At 31.3% G+C, this 20,084-nt stretch overlaps 2 protein-coding genes across 5 annotated transcripts in view; one reads left to right on the top strand and one right to left on the bottom strand.

Annotated features, from left to right (window-relative positions):
- Positions 1-3,830: 3,830 nt before the first annotated feature.
- Positions 3,831-20,084, top strand: part of LOC126689015 (probable acylpyruvase FAHD1, mitochondrial) — a 42,984-nt gene continuing 26,730 nt past the window's right edge. The window contains exons 1-6 of one of the 4 annotated variants that reach the window (XM_050383985.1): positions 3,835-4,193; positions 5,396-5,448; positions 6,230-6,292; positions 6,802-6,852; positions 6,958-7,075; positions 8,542-8,966. In XM_050383985.1, coding sequence (XP_050239942.1) covers positions 3,920-4,193; positions 5,396-5,448; positions 6,230-6,292; positions 6,802-6,852; positions 6,958-7,075; positions 8,542-8,657 — 675 coding nt within the window. In that variant the 5' untranslated portion in view covers positions 3,835-3,919 and the 3' untranslated portion in view covers positions 8,658-8,966. Of the gene's footprint in view, positions 4,194-5,395; positions 5,449-6,229; positions 6,293-6,801; positions 6,853-6,957; positions 7,076-8,541; positions 8,967-20,084 lie in introns of those variants that run through there. The other 3 variants (XM_050383986.1, XM_050383987.1, XM_050383988.1) reach the window with 3 other exon arrangements.
- Positions 12,043-15,701, bottom strand: LOC126689014 (uncharacterized). Its single transcript, XM_050383984.1, has 3 exons — positions 15,156-15,701; positions 13,212-13,453; positions 12,043-12,534 (listed from the first exon to the last, which is right to left on the bottom strand). The coding sequence occupies exons 1-3, from the start codon at positions 15,624-15,626 to the stop codon at positions 12,288-12,290; spliced, it is 960 nt and encodes a 319-aa protein (XP_050239941.1). The 5' UTR covers positions 15,627-15,701; the 3' UTR covers positions 12,043-12,287.

Raw genomic sequence — 20,084 nt, 5'->3', positions numbered from 1 at the left:
ATTTATTTCATGGAATTAGAGTGTAATTTAAAAAAATATTTTTAAATATATTCAAATTAGTCAATTGATATTACATTTTTTCACGAGTAAGTTTGTCACTAATTACTTTAAAATAGGAAGGTTATTTTAAGATTTGAACAACAAAATTACCTTAAAATAAATCCCTAACTCCGGAGGCCAATGGAGTAGCCAAGATAAGATCTATGCACACAATATATTCTTTTTTTTGGTAAAAGAGGGATGTCTATAAGCAAAAGGGAGCACTCTTTGGGAGTACCTATTTACAAAAGTTCTCACACAAGCTATACCCAAATGTTGATTGTGGCAGTTCCAGCTTGCATCCTCTGTACTTTGCAAACCCTCTTAATTATTTTCCATTCTTGCAAACCATAATGCTTTTAAGAAAATAAGGAATTTTAGGACTAAGAATGGGTTGTGTTTGCGTCCAAAAAATAATAATAATAAAAATAATACTAATAATTAAATAATTATTTAAGTTATTTAAGATTTTTTTAAATTAATATTAATCAAACAATAAGTTATTTTAAATGATGCATCTTATGAATGTTTTCATTTAAATTTTTAATAGTAAAAAGAACATTTTTGTTATTAAATAAAAAATTTACAAAGTGACATAATTGGTTAGTTTCACATCAATAACACAATAAACAAATTCTTAATTTTTTTTTTCAGTGATACTATAGTTAGTAAAAAATTTACTACATATAATTTTTACAAATCTATATATAATATCTAAAAACTAAGCTTAACATTTATTGTTACTATTTACTATGCTCCATTTTGGTCCAATTAGGCCAAATTCGGTCCACCTCCTTCCATTTGGTCCAATTCGACCCACTCGGTCCACTTTGGTCTAATTGGACCTTAAGTTGATTATTTCTGTATGTTGCCTTTTCAATTTTGAGTTCCAAAGCTCATTCTTCCTTAATTTTTGGTCTAAAAAAAATACCAAAAATAAGTATTAGAAATTAAAGATAAAATGATTAATATTCAAAAGATTATCTTAAAATTCAAGTTTTAATAATATATGCATTATACTTATATTTGGAAAGGAAGATAAAAAAAAAAGGTACAATTCTAAATCTATATATATATATATATATATATATATTAATAGACAAAGTTTAGAGAAAGATCAATTAGAATTTGAAACTAGAATCTAATTTCGCACCATATGTCTAAATTTATATAAGGACCACATTATAGTTACCCACTTAAGTTTGTGCTATATGTCTATTTAAGTTTTTTAATCTTTATGTTAAGTGAGTTAATGAGTGCAAAATACTAAGAATCTAAGATTAATGAACTATAAAAAAAAAAAAATCACATATACTCAATAAAATCACCACACAACAAAGATACCGCACGTTCTATCTTATTAAAAATTAGAGAAAAATTTATCAAAAATAGTATTAAATTTAGGAAAGAATTTTAAATTTGACTAATTATGTTTACTTTTAAAAAAAAAAATTTAACTAAAAATTTATATTTTTATGATAAAAATTATGCTTAACTTTAAATGTATTCATACGTATTCGTGTGTTACATGCTATTTAAAAAAAAAAAAAAATTGACTAATTGTTTATATTTTTATAATAAAAATTTTGTTTGATTTTAAATGTACTTATACGTTTGCCTGAGTTACATGCTAGTTTATATAATAATTTATTTCATGAAATTAGAGTGCACTTTAAAAAAATATTTTTAAATATATTCAAATTAGTCAACTGATATTACATTTTTTCAAGAGTAAGTTTGTCACTAATTACCTTAAAATAGGAAGGTTATTATTATTATTTTTTGATATAAAATAGGAAGGTTATTTTAAGATTTGAACAACAAAATTACCTTAAAATAAATCCCTAACTCCGGAGGCCAATGGAGTAGCCAAGATAAGATCTATGCACACAATATATTCTTTTTTTTTGGTAAAAGAGGGATGTCTATAAGCAAAAGGGAGCACTCTTTGGGAGTACCTATTTGCAAAAGTTCTCGCACATAATAATAACTAGTCGCTAACCCGTGCGATGCACGGGAAAACTATTAGAAAATAATAAAGCATGCATATATTAAAAGACAATTTAAGTTCATGTGTGCTTGCAAGGGATACATACCTAAATAGTTCTTGCGGTAGAAATAAAAGTCTTATCTTTGAGATAAAGAACTGATGTAAACAAACTAACCTTACATAAAACAAATTTATAAAAAAAAAAAAAAAAAAAAAACATAAAACTGATGTCACGGGAAATTCAGCCACATAGTAGTAATATATAAATCTCTTAAAACCTAAACCTAAACCTAAACGTAAGGACTAAATATTTATGCGCCTTCTCTTGCTTTCCTGATGTATTTGGTTAAAAACATAAAACTGATGTCACGGGAAATTCAGCCACATAGTAGTAATATATAAATCTCTTAAAACCTAAACCTAAACCTAAACCTAAACGTAAGGACTAAATATATAAACAAACTAACCTTACAAAAGCTGAACTTTATAAGCTAAAATCTATACTGTGAGTTGTAGATCTTGAATGCTATACCGTGCGTTTAGGGCTTCCTACATCTGGAGAGAAAGAGAGTTTGCAGAAACCAAAGAAAATCTCTCTATAGCTTAAGAAACACAATATACTAAAATCAAAGAGATAAAATTTTCAGAGGACAAAATATTATAGATAATTTAAAAGAATTTTGGTTTAATTCTTGAACACCGCAACTCCATAAAATTCATACTAATAATAATATTTTATGATAGTGCAGTTAGAATTTTGGTTTAATTCTTGAACACTGAATTGGAAATTGATTATATGAGTATTCAATGATGAACAAAGTACTATGTATTAATTAATATATAAACAAAACTAACCTTACAAAAGCTAAACTTTATAAGCTAAAATCTATACCATGCATTGTAGATCTTGAATGCTTTAGGGCTTCCTACGTCTGGAGAGAGAGAGTTTGCAGAAACCGTGGCTTTATATTTCTTAACTTGAGAGAGGGGTAAGGTTGCTAGGGTTTTGTAGATCTTGAATGCTTTAGGGCTTCCTACGTCTGGAGAAAGAGAGAGTTTGCAGAAACCATGGCTTTATATTTCTTAACTTGAGAGAAGGGTAAGGTTGCTAGGGTTTTGAGGAGTTATAATTTTTATTTATTTTTTTATTTTTTAAATATTGTGCTGACGTGGAAAATTGTTGTGCCAGCAAAGGCTTCGGTTTTATATATATATATAGATAATAATTTTTTTGAGAATCAAAACCCGATAGAAATTCTCATACATAATTACATGATACAAATATGTTCACAACATATTGCACTCTTAGAGATTTTATTGATAAGTTGTGAATGTGATTGACGGTTGACTCATGATTCCATTATTAATAACTTCCTATCAAAAGAAGAATAATGCTAGAGATATAAATTATTTTATAAAAAATTTTACAAACTGTTGATGTGGTAAGTGATTATTGGTAAATGAAAAAATGATATTAATGGTGGGCTTAAATGAAAACCAATAAAAGGTTGGCTACATCAATATTTTGTAAAATATTGTAAAATAGTTTGTTTATGTAGTATTACTCCCAAAAGAAATACTATTATATCCATTGCATTACTTAAAAAAAGTGTTGCGATAAATGTATAATAAAAATCCTTCGGTGGCAAACAGTTATTGGGAAAAATCTTAATTTGCCACCGTTGACGTTGCTTTTTTATCCACTAATAATTACTAATAATATATAATTTGTTAGAAAAATACTGTGTGAGTTAAAAACAAAAATTGGTGTGCCCATTAGTCTACATAAGGGGATTGGATCAGAGTGCGTCCGTTGGTATCTAACGCTAAACTAAAGTCTAACGAAAGGAGATTTCTGAACAAAACAAAGGACAAAAAAAAAAAGGAACAATGGGATCAATGGCACTTCAGAAGCTATTTAGCGCAGGGACTAAGATCGTAGCTGTCGGAAGAAACTACGTTGCTCATGCAAAAGAACTCGGCAACGCTGTCCCAAAAGAGCCTGTCTTGTTTCTCAAACCCACCTCCTCTTACTTGGGTGTTGGAGGAACAATCGAAATCCCACACCCTTTGGAGTCTCTGCATCATGAGGTGGAGCTCGCTGTTGTTATTGGCAAGAAAGCTCGCGATGTTCCCGAAGCCTCTGCCATGGACTACGTTGCCGGTTCGTATAATTTCATCAACAAACTCTCCTTAAACTTCATTTTTCGAATTGGGTTTTTCATTCTATAATTTCTCTTTCTATTTTTTCCCTTGATTTGTTTCGTTTAGCCTAAAATAATTGAGTGTGTCTGATTGTCTTTCTCGTTACCAATTGGTGTTGAGGTGGAGTGGCACAGCTCACGGTCTAACACTTTTTAGTCCCTGTAACAAACTTAAATTATCAATTTTAGTTTCTGAAAAAGAAAAATTCCTTTTAAATGATTGATTTTTATTCCCTAACAAACTTAAAAGTGATTGTTTTTTGTCCCTATAGGTGTGATGACATATCGGTTTTTAGTTTGATCACATCATTTACAGGACTAACAATGATCGCTCTAAACTTCAGGGATTAAAATTGCTTGTGGACTAAACTTTAGAACCAACATTGCATTTAAGTCTTTCATTTTCTATACATTTTCATGAAATTCCCTTACATATATTAACATTCTTCTATATGTGTGTTTTAGAATTGCTGAGACATAAGTCTAATACTGTGTTAGAACTGTTAATGAGAGAGAGAGAGAGAGAGAGCTAATGCAGCGAATTTAACATAGTTATGTCTAATGACCTACGTCTATAGCGGAAGTTCATTAGTGTCTACTTCTTTACACTTCTTTACTATAAAGAGATTGTGTGCAAATTATATCTAATTCAATATATATGAGATGTGGTCCTGTGGAAGTGTCATGGCGTTGCCATCTACTCATTCCTGTGCGGGCAACGGAAGTGTCCTTTAATTCAGAGCAAATTAGCCTGTTTCTTCCATTCATAATCAATAGAATACGATGTGGGTGTCCCTTTAGACTCTGTGTATATTTCCCTTAGAAATTGTTTTACTTCTAGCTTTTGGTCAAAATTGTCACTGTCATGGGGTGCTTAATTTGGAACAAACATTTGAACTAGAGTGTTTCAACTGATCATAAAATTTGGATACTTTTTATGATAAACCGGGGTGATGTCTTCCATATCCTTTAATGATCCCCTACTAGATGATGAATTAAGAGGCAACAAAGACATCTGATTTCTGATGACCTTTAAGTACTCATTAAATTGAGTTGTTAGATCCCGATTTTTTCAAAAGTTCTCCAAAGTAGTCTTCTTGATGAACCATTATACTTTATATATTTACTATGATATTTTTTGAAATGTGTTTTGGTGTCTTAGGTTATGCTCTGGCACTGGATATGACTGCCAGGGAAATTCAAGCTTCTGCGAAGGTATGTTTCTCTCTTTTAAATCTTAATTTTTCATGTACGATGAGATATTTAATTGAAAATGTCTTTATCCCTTTACAATTTTTTAACATTCTTCTGTGTTGTTTTTAGTGTTAGTAATTCTCTTATGTGTTGTTTTTTGTAACAAAACTTGGTAATTTCCTAATCCATGCTGCCTTATTACACTGTCTCCCTTTTTGTATGTTTAAGAATAAGAAAGTTGTCTCATTTTTCATATGCATGTAGTGACCATGATTGCTGGAGTGATGTTTTGCTTGAAGCATTTTATTTAAGAAGTAATGTATTGTGAATGTAAACTTTGAAGAAATTTTGGCAAGTTTTCATATATATATATAGGGTTGTGTTAACGGACGGTGCCCGTTAACCACAATTTTTTTTTACTTTTTTCTGACAAAATTTGTCTTTTTTTGCAGTTTGTGTCATTTTTTCAGTTTTGTAGGTACTAGTTGGTGTTTTTTTAACTTTTTCTGACGAATTTTTTTGTCTTTTTTGCATTTAACAAGCACCAAGCGGTGCTTGTTAACATTTCCCATATATATATTTACTGATTCTGCTGATTAAAAATGCAAATTTGTCATAGGTGGAGTGTGTGTGCTTAAGAAATTGAGAATATGGTGAATTTGATGTCTAACATTGTATTTTTATTACTGGGTTAACTCATACAGTTTTACCATGTATTCAATTCTATCTTGCATTCAGATACAAGTTTGTCACTGGTATGTTTTTTGTTAATTTGGTTTCTTTTTCGTGCTATATATGCCAGTCTGCAGGTCTTCCATGGACAGTAGCTAAAGGGCAGGACACCTTCACACCAATCGGTTCCGTTGTAAGAAATTAACAGTACCTTTTCCATGCTTCTCATTCTGCTAAAATTGTCTATATTGAATTAGAAATTCATTTCAGATCAAACAGGTGCACTCAGCACACACATATGAAAAGTTACTGATACTAACAAATATGGATTGGGAGTGGAAGGGGGAAATCTATGAAATACTTTTCGTAAATTTTATGATTTCTTTGTAAGTAGTTGAGGAAGAATAAGGGGGCATTTCTGTCAGCAAATAGAAATCTCTACCATCAACCCTGCTTCTCTGTATTCATAGTAGTTTAGGTTTTACCATGTATAATCTACACCATTTCTTCTAGATCAAAAATCAAAGGAAAGAAATAGCTTTAAACAATAGCAGTTACTTACCTGTTAATTCATCAGTTTAAGCATTTATTTTCCTTTTCAAATTTGTCTTGAGGCATACTTGAAAGCTCTTGGTACTTGTCTGATCAATCACACTGAAATTTTACATGGTTCTTATTTGATTCTCCAAAACATTTATGCAGCTTCCCAAGGAATCGGTGCCAGATCCTGACAACTTAGAACTGTGGTTAAAGGTTTGAAACCTCTGTGCTTAAAGTTTTCTATATACTTACAGAATGCTTGTTCATAGTATGGTCATTCCAAATTGAGTGAGGTTGACTGGATTTGCTTCACCACAGGTTGATGGAGAAATGCGACAGAAAGGCTCAACCAAGGATATGATATTTAAGATCCCGTTTCTCATTAGCCACATAAGTTCAATCATGACACTTCTGGAAGGAGATGTCATTCTAACAGGTACTGCCTATTTATTGTTTCCGGTACAATTACTGAAGTGTAAATACTTAACAACAACAAAGCCTTAGTCCCAAATTTTTTTGGAATCGTCTATGGATCCTCAACAAATTAGTTAGGATCAGCCACATGTATTCTTTTCTCAATTTGATTCTATCTGAAGTCATACTCTTTGTTAATTAACATGTACTTTTTTATTACTTCTACTAAGGTTATTTTTGGCCTTCTACTACCTTTTTCCGTTCCCTCAACTTGGATTAATTGATTCAACTCACTCTTTCTTACCGGTTCTTTCATCGCTCTCCTTTTTACACAGCCAAACCATCTCAAGCGACTCGCCTCTAAAATATAAATAATTAAGCATTGTGAAAATTCGTTTTCCTAAATGTAATTGGGATATTGACAGATAGACAAAAGTCTTATAAGCAAGATTAGTGACTGCTTGTCCCCATTCATACTGGAGTTTTAATTTCTTCTAAAGCCTTAAGTGTGCCTATGGGCATAATATATCATCTATATGTGGGGCAGTAGTCCACACTAGATTACTCAATTAGGTAAGTTATTGCTAAGATTCTTAACCCTTTCTAAGGGAACTTGGAGATCTTTATATGCTAAAGGTCATGCCTGTGGTTCTAACTTTCTACACATGAGGTCCATTGCTGACTTCTATAGTACATATACTATGTGTTCAATCATTAGTTTTAGTCGGGATGCTTAAGCTGGCTCAGTAAGTGATCACTGTGTTTCTTGTCAAATGGCCTACCAAAGAACTAGGGCTTCTATATCGTATCATTCTTGGAAGGGCTTAATTTTGAAATTCAGAGTAACCTCATTGTAGTTTATTGATACTGGAGAATTCCATTTAGAAACCATGTGAAATGATTTTGTTTTGTTTTGGGTTTTTTTCTTCATGCGTGTGTTCTTTGCGAAGTAATACTAGTGAGTGACTCATCTGTATATGACAATTTTATACAAGTTCTACATTAAAACAGAATGCATTTCATCTTTAGTTTCTCATTTGGATGACAACCACCTTTGAAATTTTTCAAAAAGTAACTTGTCTTTTTGGTTTTTCTATTCTAACTTATGAAAGAAAAAATGCAATAATTCTCATTGAGTTGGTCTTATGTCCATAATGTTTTATTCCTTAAAAAGCAGCAGTTGTTTGTTAACAAACTCCTGCCTTGGGATAGCTGTTTGTTTTTGTAACTTGTTAGCCAGTAATGCATTAGAATATTATAGCTGGTTTACTAAAATGATGCCATACATTATTGTTGCTAATCTTCTCTTTTTATATTTTATTTTCATGTAAATGAAAATTTTCAGTAAAGCACCAACAAATGCCAGCAAACAAACAAACCAACTGATCATGTTTAAAGCCTAGTAGCTATAATCGTCCACAGTTATCAACCTTTGTAAGACAAGAATGAAGATAATGACGCCCCGTGTTATTTAAACTGTTTGTGCAGGTACTCCCCCAGGTGTTGGCCCTGTGAAAGCAGGTCAAAAGATAACTGCTGGCATAACTGACCTTGTGGAGGTTTACTTCAGTGTTGGAAAACGGCCAAAGCCAAAGAGTTCTTAAATTTAGTCCCTCCAGACTTGGTGTGAGGGTGGACTCAGTTGTTAGAATGGTCTCCGTTTGCATGAAAACTTTTGCAAGTCCCAGCAGCTATTAGTTAGTGTGGTTTCTGCTCAGATGAAGGCTTCCCCCACCCCCCTTTTTGGAGGTGTTAAAAGGAGGTGTTCACAGGGAATTCCATGTAAGAAACACTAATTTTATTCCAGTTTCAAAAGAACGAACAAGTTTAAATGAATAAATGGTTAAGAGCTTTGTAGCTTAGTTGGCACCTTTTGGTGTTTTCAACGGAGACATCGAGGGTTTAAATCTCCACTTTCCCATTTGTAACTATCCAATTATAAAATAAGAAAAAAAAAGTGAAGATTTATTATGGAGAGCATTTTCATGAGATAGAATACTGACTATTACCCCATTCTTACAATTGACGTAGTGGATGGTAGGGAAATTATTTTTATGGATACTTAACATATTTGTTTATATATAGTTTTTAAAACCTCAATTCTATTTTAGTAGAATTATATTGTGCCCACTTTCAGTAAACAAGCAAATTATTTATTCCAAACACTTACGCCTATGCGGCCGAAACTGTTAGCTTTGATATGTACCTTGGCCTGGGTCCAAATCCACAACCTTGGCAGATGGGAAAAGTTTGGCTATATACATGTTTGGAACTATCTTAGTATCATACTCCAATTTGTTACATAGTAATTAAAGAGACTATTCATGTGTGGTTTTAGGAACATGAATTTTTTAATAAGTTATGTGACTTGTTTAAATAATAGACATGAATAGTTGTATAAGGTTTGTCTTATAATTTGCTACATAAGAGCATCTCTAATAGGCTCTTTAAAGCCTAATTTGGAGAGCAAACACACCAAAAAAGCCCTCCAACAGCCTCTCTATCTCTAAATTTTTTTTTAGATTTGCTACAATAGCTTATGCAAAGAATATTTCCCGGATCAGGCCTGGAGAGCTATTGTAGCTTATGCAAAGAATATTTCCCCTTAAAATAATACTTTTTCCTCTTATACAATGTTGAATTAAAAAAAAATACTTTTTTCTCTTTCCTTCCTTTCTCTTTCTTCTTCACTCCGTCTCTCTTCTTTAACTCAACGGCTACAAAACGCAAAATACAATCCATACATGAAAATAATTTTTCTCCTAAACCAAATGAAATCAGAAAAATAAAAGAAAAAAGAGAAAAGAGACAATGGTGGAGCCATTTGAAACATCTCATAAACCAAATAATTTTTCTCTTAAACATCTCTAAACTCAAGCATAATCAAAATACAAACTCAAAAACACAATCTTAAAATTTATCAAATCATAACAATAAAAGAAAAAATAAGAAAAAAGAAAAAAGACAAAAGCCATTTGACCCACAGTGGAGCAAGCAAGCAACTCGGAGCAAAAAAGAGACAACGCCTGCCTGTGTCCTTCGATCAACGGTGGAGCAAGCAATCGCTTGTTCTTAATTTCTCTGTTTCTAATCACTGTAGAGAGTGTTCTAGAATCAAGTAGAAATAAAAAAATAAAAAAATAAAAAAAAGAGAGAGCGCTAGAGAAAGAATGAGAGAGCTGGAGAAAGTGAAAGTGAGATCCGGAATGAACTAGAAAAAGAAAAAGAAGGGTAGATAGAGATGGGAGTGGGATAGGTGTGTGGTGGAGAAAAAACCAAGAGAAAAAAAAAGAAGAAAAAAGAAACATATGGATGTAATTAAGTTTGGAAAAATAATATAAAAAATAAGAAGTGGCAATTAAGAAATGTTACCACAATATTTTTACAATAAATTTTAAGTAATAGATTATTATTTTTTTTTTGATAAAGTAGTAATAGATTTTTATTAGCTAATATTGTGAGTAAAAAAATAATTTCAATGGTGGGTTCAAATTAAAATTAGTAACAACTTTTTACATAAGATTTTGATGTGATTCTTGTGAAAGTATTGTAAAAAATATTGTGGATATAACTTTTTTCTTTGAAAAATATAATTGTTGGGAATGAATATAGGAAGAATAAATGATGATAAAAAAAAGAATAAAGAATGAATGGTGAAATAATATTTAAATGAGATGGAAAAAAGGATAGAGAGTTTGTTGGAAAGTGTATTTGAAAAAGTAAGTAGGCAAAAGGTAAAATACATTGTTCACTCTCTAAACAGGCAAAAATTTGGAGAGGCTACTGGAGATACTCTAATGGGTTGGAAAAGATAGTTTTAAATATGTTTAGATCCAAATAGTTTTAAATATGTTTAGATCCAAACTTTGTCAAAGTTCTTAGAGCTTGCCATTAGGTGCTTGCCATTAATACACATTGGAATATAATTTTGAAAGCATCAATAATGTTGGAAGATGCTTACCATTACTAATTTTTTACACAAAATATTGTATAAGTTGCCAATAGGATTGTGATAATTTTCTATATTCATTGTATAATGTTTAAAAAAAGTTGAAGCATAATATTTATTGTTGCTATATTCATTTTTAGCCATATAAGCGTAGCATTTTGGTTCACTTCGATCCATTCGGTCTATTTCAATCCAATTCGGTCCACTCCAGTCCACTTAGATACATTAGATTCATTTTAGTCCAATTCGTTCCATTCAGTCCACTTAGATTCATTCGGTCCATTTTGGACTAATGGGCCTTAAATGAATTCTTTTTATAGATTTCATTTTTTCAGTTTTGGGTACAAAAATTCTTTTTTTCTTCTTAATTTTTGAGTTAAAAATTATGAAATTCTATTTTATTTGTGCCAAATTCTTTAGTTTTAGGCTAAAAAATACAAACAAAATAGGTATTAGAAATTAGAGGTATAAACCCTAAAACAATAAAAATGATAAATATTCAAAAGATTCCCTTGAAATTCAAGTTTCAATAATATAGACACTATGCTTATATTTGGAAAAAAAAAATTCTACAATTCTAAAATTATATAATAATTCAAACTTAATGTAACGTGTTACATGTGTTTCATAAAATGGGAGTTTACTTCTTTTTTTTTTTTTTTAATATTCTTGGATATATTCAAATCAGTTAACTAGTTATGGTATTTTTTTTTTAAATCCTTTTAATAACATCTTCTCCATTTATATAAAATAATATTATAATTATGTAATTTAAATCTTTTTAGTAAATTACGTTTTTCATATATATATATATATATATATATATATATATATCATTATATGTTATTGTTAAATGCAAAAAAAAAAAAAAAATTATATATTCCATTACATAAAACTTATAAAAATATTAAATACTTTTAAATAACACATTCACTATCTAACCTATTTTACATTATATTCTTATAAAATAATTATCACATTTGCGTGGATTTGCGACTAGTAAATAATAAAAGAGGTATAGTTTATTCACTGTTCCAACATCAAGCAAACCAAAGCTTTGATATGCATGTAAGTAGGGCTGAAATAGTTCAAGGGAAAACATCAAAACACACACGTTTATATTGAAATATAGAAATTGCAAATTGAAGGACATGTCACACTCCACTTAGCAGCGAATGATCACAAGACAAGGACACTCAGTCGCATAGCCACACAATTCCAGCCAGGGGAGGAGAAAAAACACAAGATGCTCATAGACACAACATGAAGGGGGTCAAAACGCTAATCAGAACTTCTGAAAGAAGTCATAAATGTGTTTGTTGATCACATCAGGCTTTTCCTCAGGGAGAAAGTGACCAACACCTTCCAATTCAATTACCTCCTCCAGGAGTGGGACATCTCTCTTGAACCCACCTTTATGTACGTAATCCTTGGTGCCTACGGTGTTATAGGACAGGTCAAGGTCACCCGCAATGAACTTAACTGGCACTTTTATTTGGGCCCCAGTCCAGGGGGCGGTGAGTTCCCAATTTCTGCGACGAAAAGAACAAGGAAGCAGTAATGAGCATGTGAAACCAAACAATGGTGAAAGCCTTTAATAATGAGCATATAAGAGAAAACAATAAGATGCATTGCATTTTCTTTTTTCTCTACCCTGAATGTGCAATATGCCAATATGTATAGATTTGTAACTTGTAAGCAAAAAAATGTTTTCTTTTTAAGTAGAAGCTTAAAACCCATGATTTTTCTGGACTAGATGTAGAGAGTGCAAGGGGTCTTTGTTGACAAAATAAATCTATGTACACAACCCATTTCACAAACTTGCACAGGTGATAAGAGTTGATTGGTAAATAAAAATATGATAGTAATAGTAACCCCGTATTCCAAACAGTTGCTACTTGTCGACAAGTTGTCAAAAAAATTATGTAATATTTTGTGTGCTAACATTGCTTTTGTTGATAACAATGAGAAATTCGAATTGAATACCTAAACAATTGAAGCTCATTGTTTTAACCAAAGCATCTTGTGGCAACAAAAACATTGGTTGAGACTTGAGAGTGATGGGAATTGACACAAACAAGGTCCTTAAGGATGAGTATGAAGTCTATTCTCACCACTTTAAAGGATTATCAGGCTAGCTACTGTCAAATTATTTATATATCAGCATGATTTAGAAAGAAAGTTCAGCCAAAGTTTGAAGATAGCATACAGGTCCAAATCTCGGTAGTAGTTCACACCACCAGTGAAGCCTGTCTTCTCAAATTTGCTGGCATAATAGTTAATGTCTTCCTCTGACAACCAAGAGGGCAAGACAATTGGAGCACCTGGTGGATGTCCAAACCCTTTACCTTTAGGTAAAATGAGTGGACCTGGATTGCGCATTGTTAGGAATTCCTTGAGAACTGTTGCAGTACCAAGCTGGGCAAACTCAGCTTCTATATCTCCAGGTTCCTGCAATATAATAATAAAACAACATGTCCATTAGATTAGCTTATTTTCATCAGCTTATTTTGTTTAACTTGTTTATTGAACAAAGTACACCTGTATCTTGAATTTCTTTTTTAAGTGATGCTTTAAAAAGCTGTGCTTCCAATCCCTTTTTTTAATGAAAATAAGGTAAACCAAACAAAGTCGCTAGAAAAACACAAATTTTCCTGTATGATGTAAAATTGGGCGTCCCACCAATGATTTTAAAGAGAAAATATTTATGCATAAAGATTCAGACATCCAACAAGAGATTTATATAAGATGTCTCCAATGGGACAAGAAGATTTACATGTATTTTTGTTTTGTATGCTAGGCCAATTTTTATAACATCATTTCAAAATGCAATTAGTACACCAGAATTGACTAATAATTTCATCAAAGAGATACCCTCATGGGATCAAGATTCTAGGAGATGGTCATTAGCATTTGTCATTTGTAGAAACGTGCTCTGTATATAAGGGTATAGTTTTATATGAACTAATAATCAACCTGATTGAAATACTAATTAACCCCAGTGACCTCAGTCATTGAACAGGCATAAGGCAAAGAACTATTAAAATATCGAAAGCTAAAGTGTCTACTATTGGTTGGTCTCCTTCACGCAAGACTTAATGTTGAATGAGCATTCCCTAGAAAGTTTTCCAACTAATGCAGATCAACATTATCTTACCCGCTAAACAAACTTATTATTGTATAGAAGCTCTTGTAAATAAAATAGGAGTACAAATATATGACAAAAAGTACAAGATAACTGGGAATTCGATCATGTGACATCTTGAGGTGGAAGGAAAGAACTGCGATTGAAGATCTTTGTACATTTTAAGATCCATATACAAGATCATGACTAACTGCATAACCAATTACCAAAGCACATTCAAAAACTGAAAAATTAGATTTATTCGTGAAACTAGCTGATAAGAGTAAGCTTCAGACTATATTATCTACTGGAGAATAAACAGAGCTGTAAAGGAGTTTGTACAGTAGAGCCAACGAGATTTACTTTACTTCTTACATACATTTTCAAAAGGATAAAAGAAAATTACTACCAAGTTTTGGGGAAAAAAGTGTAATTCAAGATAAATGAAGCATCATTGTGTCTAAATGACAATCAACAGGAATGCTGAAGAGAAAGTATTTAATAAACCAAAAGAACCATGTAGCAGGAAAAAACAAAACAAAAAACCCACCTAAAATTCTCTTCTTTTACCGTTTTTTTTTCTTTGAAAGCTCTTCTTTTACCATTAAATTCAAGCAAAATACGCAAACCCACCAACCAAAAACCAAATAAACTAAAAAAATATAGATCACAAGTATCACTCTCTATATGTCATGGATATAATGTCATACCAATCATATATTATGAGAAAAATAATACATCCAATGTATAACATAATTATTGATTGGGTTAATTAGAGAATATAAGGGTCATTTGGAGTTTGAGTAACGTTGTTTGCATTTTTTTTAAATTAGTGTGGGTGAAAAAAATTGTGTGAAAATGAGTGTAATGTTGTTTAAAAACTAAAAATATGTTGATAAGATGCTTTACCATATGGGGCCTAAATTACCGTAGTCAAACCCAGATAGCATTTCCACTATGGGCAATTAAGAAAATTATCAAGAACCCACACAGAGATAAAACTAACAAAGGTGACTGGAAAGAAAGAACCTGAAATCTGCACTTGTAATAGTCATTTCCATAAATAGCTCTCAAGTAGTCAAGGGGCTTGCTTTTAGGGTTCCTGGGTTCGAAAACCACGCTTATGTTAAACAAAGCCTTGACACGGTCGGGTCTAAACAGACATAGAAACCAAGCAATGCGAGCACCCCAGTCATGGCCAACCACAAAGACCTTATCTTGATCAGGTGCCACAGCATCTAGTAGGGCAATAAGGTCTCCCACCACATGAAAGCAGGTGTAGCTGGTGATAGAAGGTGGTGCATCCGTGTCACCAAAGCCACGGAGGTCAGGAGCCACGGCTCGATAGCCTTGTGAGGCTAAGGCTATGATCTGGTGCCTCCATGTGTACCAAAGCTGAGGGAAACCATGAAGGAAAAGAACCACTGGGCCTTGGCCTTTCTCAGCTATGTGCATATTTATGCCATTCACATTCACTGTTCTATGCTCTATGCCCTCCATCTCTCTCTCTCTCTGCCTTGTTTGTGATTGTGAGTACCTGACTGTAAAGCATATATATAGATTTTGTATATGCCGGGTACCTCACAAAGAGGTGGGCCCACAGTGTGTTGGTCCCGCCTCCTAATGAGGTGCCGCCTACATGATATACCACCTCATATAGATAAGAGAGAAAATGGCCTTATTTTTTTTAATATGTAAAAATATTTTGTGATATGTCTCTATTTTTAAAATATTTAAAAATATTTAGCAATATTTTTTAAAATATCTTGCCATATGTTTAATAACCCAAACTAATATCAATTGTATTATTACAATTGACAATTTTTGTGCGTAAACACGGAGTTATATACTAGTATATATTAATAGGTAAAATTAAGAAAAAAAATTCAATTAGATTTTAAATAAGAATTCAATTAGAGTCTAATTTTACGCCACATGTCCTATTTAATCTAAGTTTTTAAATTTTTGTGTCAAGTGAGTAAATTTAGTACAAAAATTGGATTTCAATTAGGATTTAATTTTGCGCCACATGTCCAATCTCATCTAAATATTTTAATTTTTGTGCCAAATGAGTTAATTTATTGTAAAAATGAGGAATCCAATATAAATAAACCATAAAAAATATAATCATATATCTAACTTTATATATAAAATTAAAGGAAGAGAGAGTTTGAATGATTTTATATATATATATATATATATTTGTAAATTTATAAGTCATTTAAGAAATATACCATGACAATGTACTGTCAATTATTAATTAGGTAATATATATATATATATATATATTGCTTTTTTTAAACCCAAGTTTAGAGAAAATTAAATTAGAATCAAAATTGGATTTTGCTTTTGTTAGCTTTCCATACTAATTAAATTGTTTAGATTTTTTTTTTTTGTTATTCTTTCTTTGAATTAATGAGCATATTTTTTATACTGTTTCCATTCAGATATTTTGTATGCGAAGATATTGAACGTAACAAATTATAATTAAGCTGAACAATATCATGCACCTATTTGCATTCAATTTAGGAGATACTATTTGACCAATTTATTATTTTATTTTGTGTTATATTTAGTACAGTTTCACATACAATAATTGTGAGTTGATATTGTATATGTAATATCCAATAGTGATTTTATATATGTAATGGCAATGTAATGAGAAACTTGGCATAACTAATATCATGAAAATTGCAAGGACTGGTCAAACTATGTCCTATATGTTTAATAACCCAAACTAAAAACAATAGCACCATTACAATTCATCATTCACATGGGTTACATACTAGTTACACTAACACACAAAGCTAATATCTTAGACAATCTTCCTTTTAACTTAAGATAGAAGGCTTGAATTGATACGACCTTGATTTTGGAATATAAACTTGTGAAGATGTCTTGAATGATACATTTATAGTGACTATAAATGACTAGATTGGATGAATGATGGATTGAGTTCAATGGAGAAAGTTCCAACTATAGTAGTGGTCAATGATGAAAAATGAATGTCGGAAGATAGCTACAATGAGGGCCTGGGAAATATCAACAAATTACAACTTCATGATGAAGCACATACGTAGTGGTGGAGCTAGCCAAACATAAAATTAGACAATTACTTTTTTTCTCTATGTATGTAGTAATTATATCCATACTAATAGTAATGTACATATAATTTATTAATCAAAAGCCAAAGGTGTATTATTTTTGAATTACCATCTTCTAAACTTGTCCATGAACCTAAAATTTTCAAATCAAATTATTACCCATTAAATATAATAACTAAAATTAAAAAAATACTAATAATTTAAAGATTGCTAAATAAAAGATAAAAAATCATTCAAATTTCAATATATATAAAAAAAATCTAATAACTACAACCAAATACGTATTATATTATTTTATATATAATTGAAATGATAATATATATATATATATATATATATTAATCATATACATTAATAATGTTATGATATATTGATTATTTTAATATTTTAAGAACAAAAGCACATATGAGAAAAGTCAAATCAAATAAAATAAAAGTACACGGTAAAGTTGGATTAGCCTACACCACTATACACTTGCTTTTGTAGTAAGGATTTTAACCACACATGTGGTTATATAGTAGAGGAGGATAATTACTGAAGTGCTATATCCACAATATTTTTATAATAATTTTATAATGAATCCTAAGTAGTAAGTTGTTATTGATTATAATTTTAATTTACAATTTAAATAACTTTTTTGTCCACATGTAACGGCCAATAACAACCCGCTACTTATAATTTATTGTAAAAATATTATGAATATAACATTTTTTTTTTTAAATTAGAATAACTCCACTACACACACTAATTTCTTTTCCAATTTTTTTTAGGGGGGGGGGGGGGGAAGCCCCCTTATGTCCCAACGCGACTCTATCATTGCACATATGAGCGAGTTGCCAAATTTCACAAAGATTGCACTCAAAAAGAATGAGAGACAGGCGATATGTGTGATTGAGAATCTCTTTTAGGAAAACAAACCCTAAAATCTAAATCTACATGAAAAACAGAGTAGGAAACACTCAAGATTGGATTCAAGATTCTAGTTTAGTGGATCAGTTCAGCAGTCTAGCTCGATTGGATTCAAGATTAATCATTGGGTTGGTATGGGTCTTAGTGTGCGTTTGGGAAGCGCGTTTGCGTTTCCCAAACGCACGTTTTGCGTTTTCAGTTTTTTTTTTTTTTTTTTGCATTTCAGGCCAATTTTTTACTGTTCATTCACTGTTGCGGTTACTGTTCATAAACAGTAGCCGCAATATTTGACTTTTTTTGTGAACAGTGTACAGTGTGCACTGTTTACGGACCCACAAATTTTATTTTTCAGTTACTTTTTTATTAAAAATGGGTCCTACGGTACTATTCACACATTTAAAAATTATTTTGCTACAGTATTTTTCAGTTTTCAGTTTCAATTTTCAGTTTCAATTTTTAGTTTTCAGCTGTATTCAAACAGACCCTAGTCGAATCATGCCAAGTAAGTCCGTTAAGGGCTACTGCTAATGTCACTGCTTGCATGGCATATTGCTAATGTCACTGCTGACACATGAAAAACAAAGTAGGAAACACTCAATTAAAAAACAAAGAAAAATCAATCTCAAATTCTCAATTAATAGTCAAAGCCAACAATCTAGTTTAGTGGATCAGTTCAGCAATCTAGTCCGATTGGATCCAAGATTAATCATTGGGTTGGTATGGGTCTTAGTCGAATCATGCCAAGTAAGTCCGTTAAGGGCTTTTGCTAATGTCACTGCTGACATATGTGGGGGCGCTAATGTTAGTGGTAAAAGTCTAGGACCACATAATTTTTTATAATTTCTTATCACAATTGTAACGTGACAGAATGTGATTAGTAAAAAAAAAATTGTGGATCTATGTGTAAATGATAAATAATCACTTACAATCTATCACATTAAAATTGTGACAAAAAAGTTATGGAATAATTTGTGGTCCTACAACTACTCATGTCACTGCTATGTGGGGCTGACTCTGGCTGGCCCAAAAAGTAATATGTGGCACTAGCAAAAGTCCCAAAATCTAACATAAAAATAAATGAGGATCTAGAAGAGTTTTATGGGACATTCATCACTCATCAATTGTGTCCCCGAGGTTAATCTAGCCAGTATGAACTCATTTTTCTTTTCTTAATGTATGATCCTTTATGAAGATTTTTTTTTTTTTTTTTTTTTTTGGGGTAATAGTTCACGATAATAGTTCTTTCTCAAAAAAAAAAAAAAAAAAAAATTGATAATAGTTTTGAACAGCAAATTAGGTTTGGCTAACTCAAATAGAACGTCTCTCTTTCTCTCTCTCTCTCTCTCTTTTCTTTTTTGAATCTCATAGATCATCTGCATAGCTATTGATTTGGTTGAGCTCAAGTAAGTCACAGTCTAACCTTGTTAATAGACCCATCTTATGAACATAACTCTGCCATCCATGATAATATTTTGATGAGAAGTAAGTGTGGAAAGATGGATAAGGGTATGAGGACTTAGAGGATGAATTGTATGGTTTTCGTTTTATTGAAAAATAAAAATGTAGAAGAAAAGCTAAGCAAAAGAGAGTGCATTCTTCATATGTACTCACTATTTTATAAGAGTAAAAGTGAAAGACAAAATGACATGCATAAGCAGTTGGATAGTTTTATCCCTATAACTTATCAAACAAAAATATTCAGTAATTTATCTACAAGATTTTTTTTTTCAATTTTCCATACGCCAGTAATAAAAAATAACAGTATTTATTTTCATTCGTTTTCACTAAAGTGGCACCATGGAAATCAGACATTTTGATAGAGACATAGGCCATGCATGTATAGCTGTCATGTATAGCTGTTTATTGACCATTTGATTCTTGTTAGACCATAGTAGCTTCAAAATTGATATAGTTTGAAAGAAAAGTCTGAAGGCATACCTTAAGT

Source organism: Quercus robur, chromosome 6, assembly GCF_932294415.1.
Source record: "Quercus robur chromosome 6, dhQueRobu3.1, whole genome shotgun sequence".
Lineage (NCBI taxonomy): Eukaryota > Viridiplantae > Streptophyta > Magnoliopsida > Fagales > Fagaceae > Quercus > Quercus robur.
The sequence above is the reverse complement of the archived record's forward strand: the minus strand, read 5'-3'. Positions and strand labels throughout refer to the sequence as shown.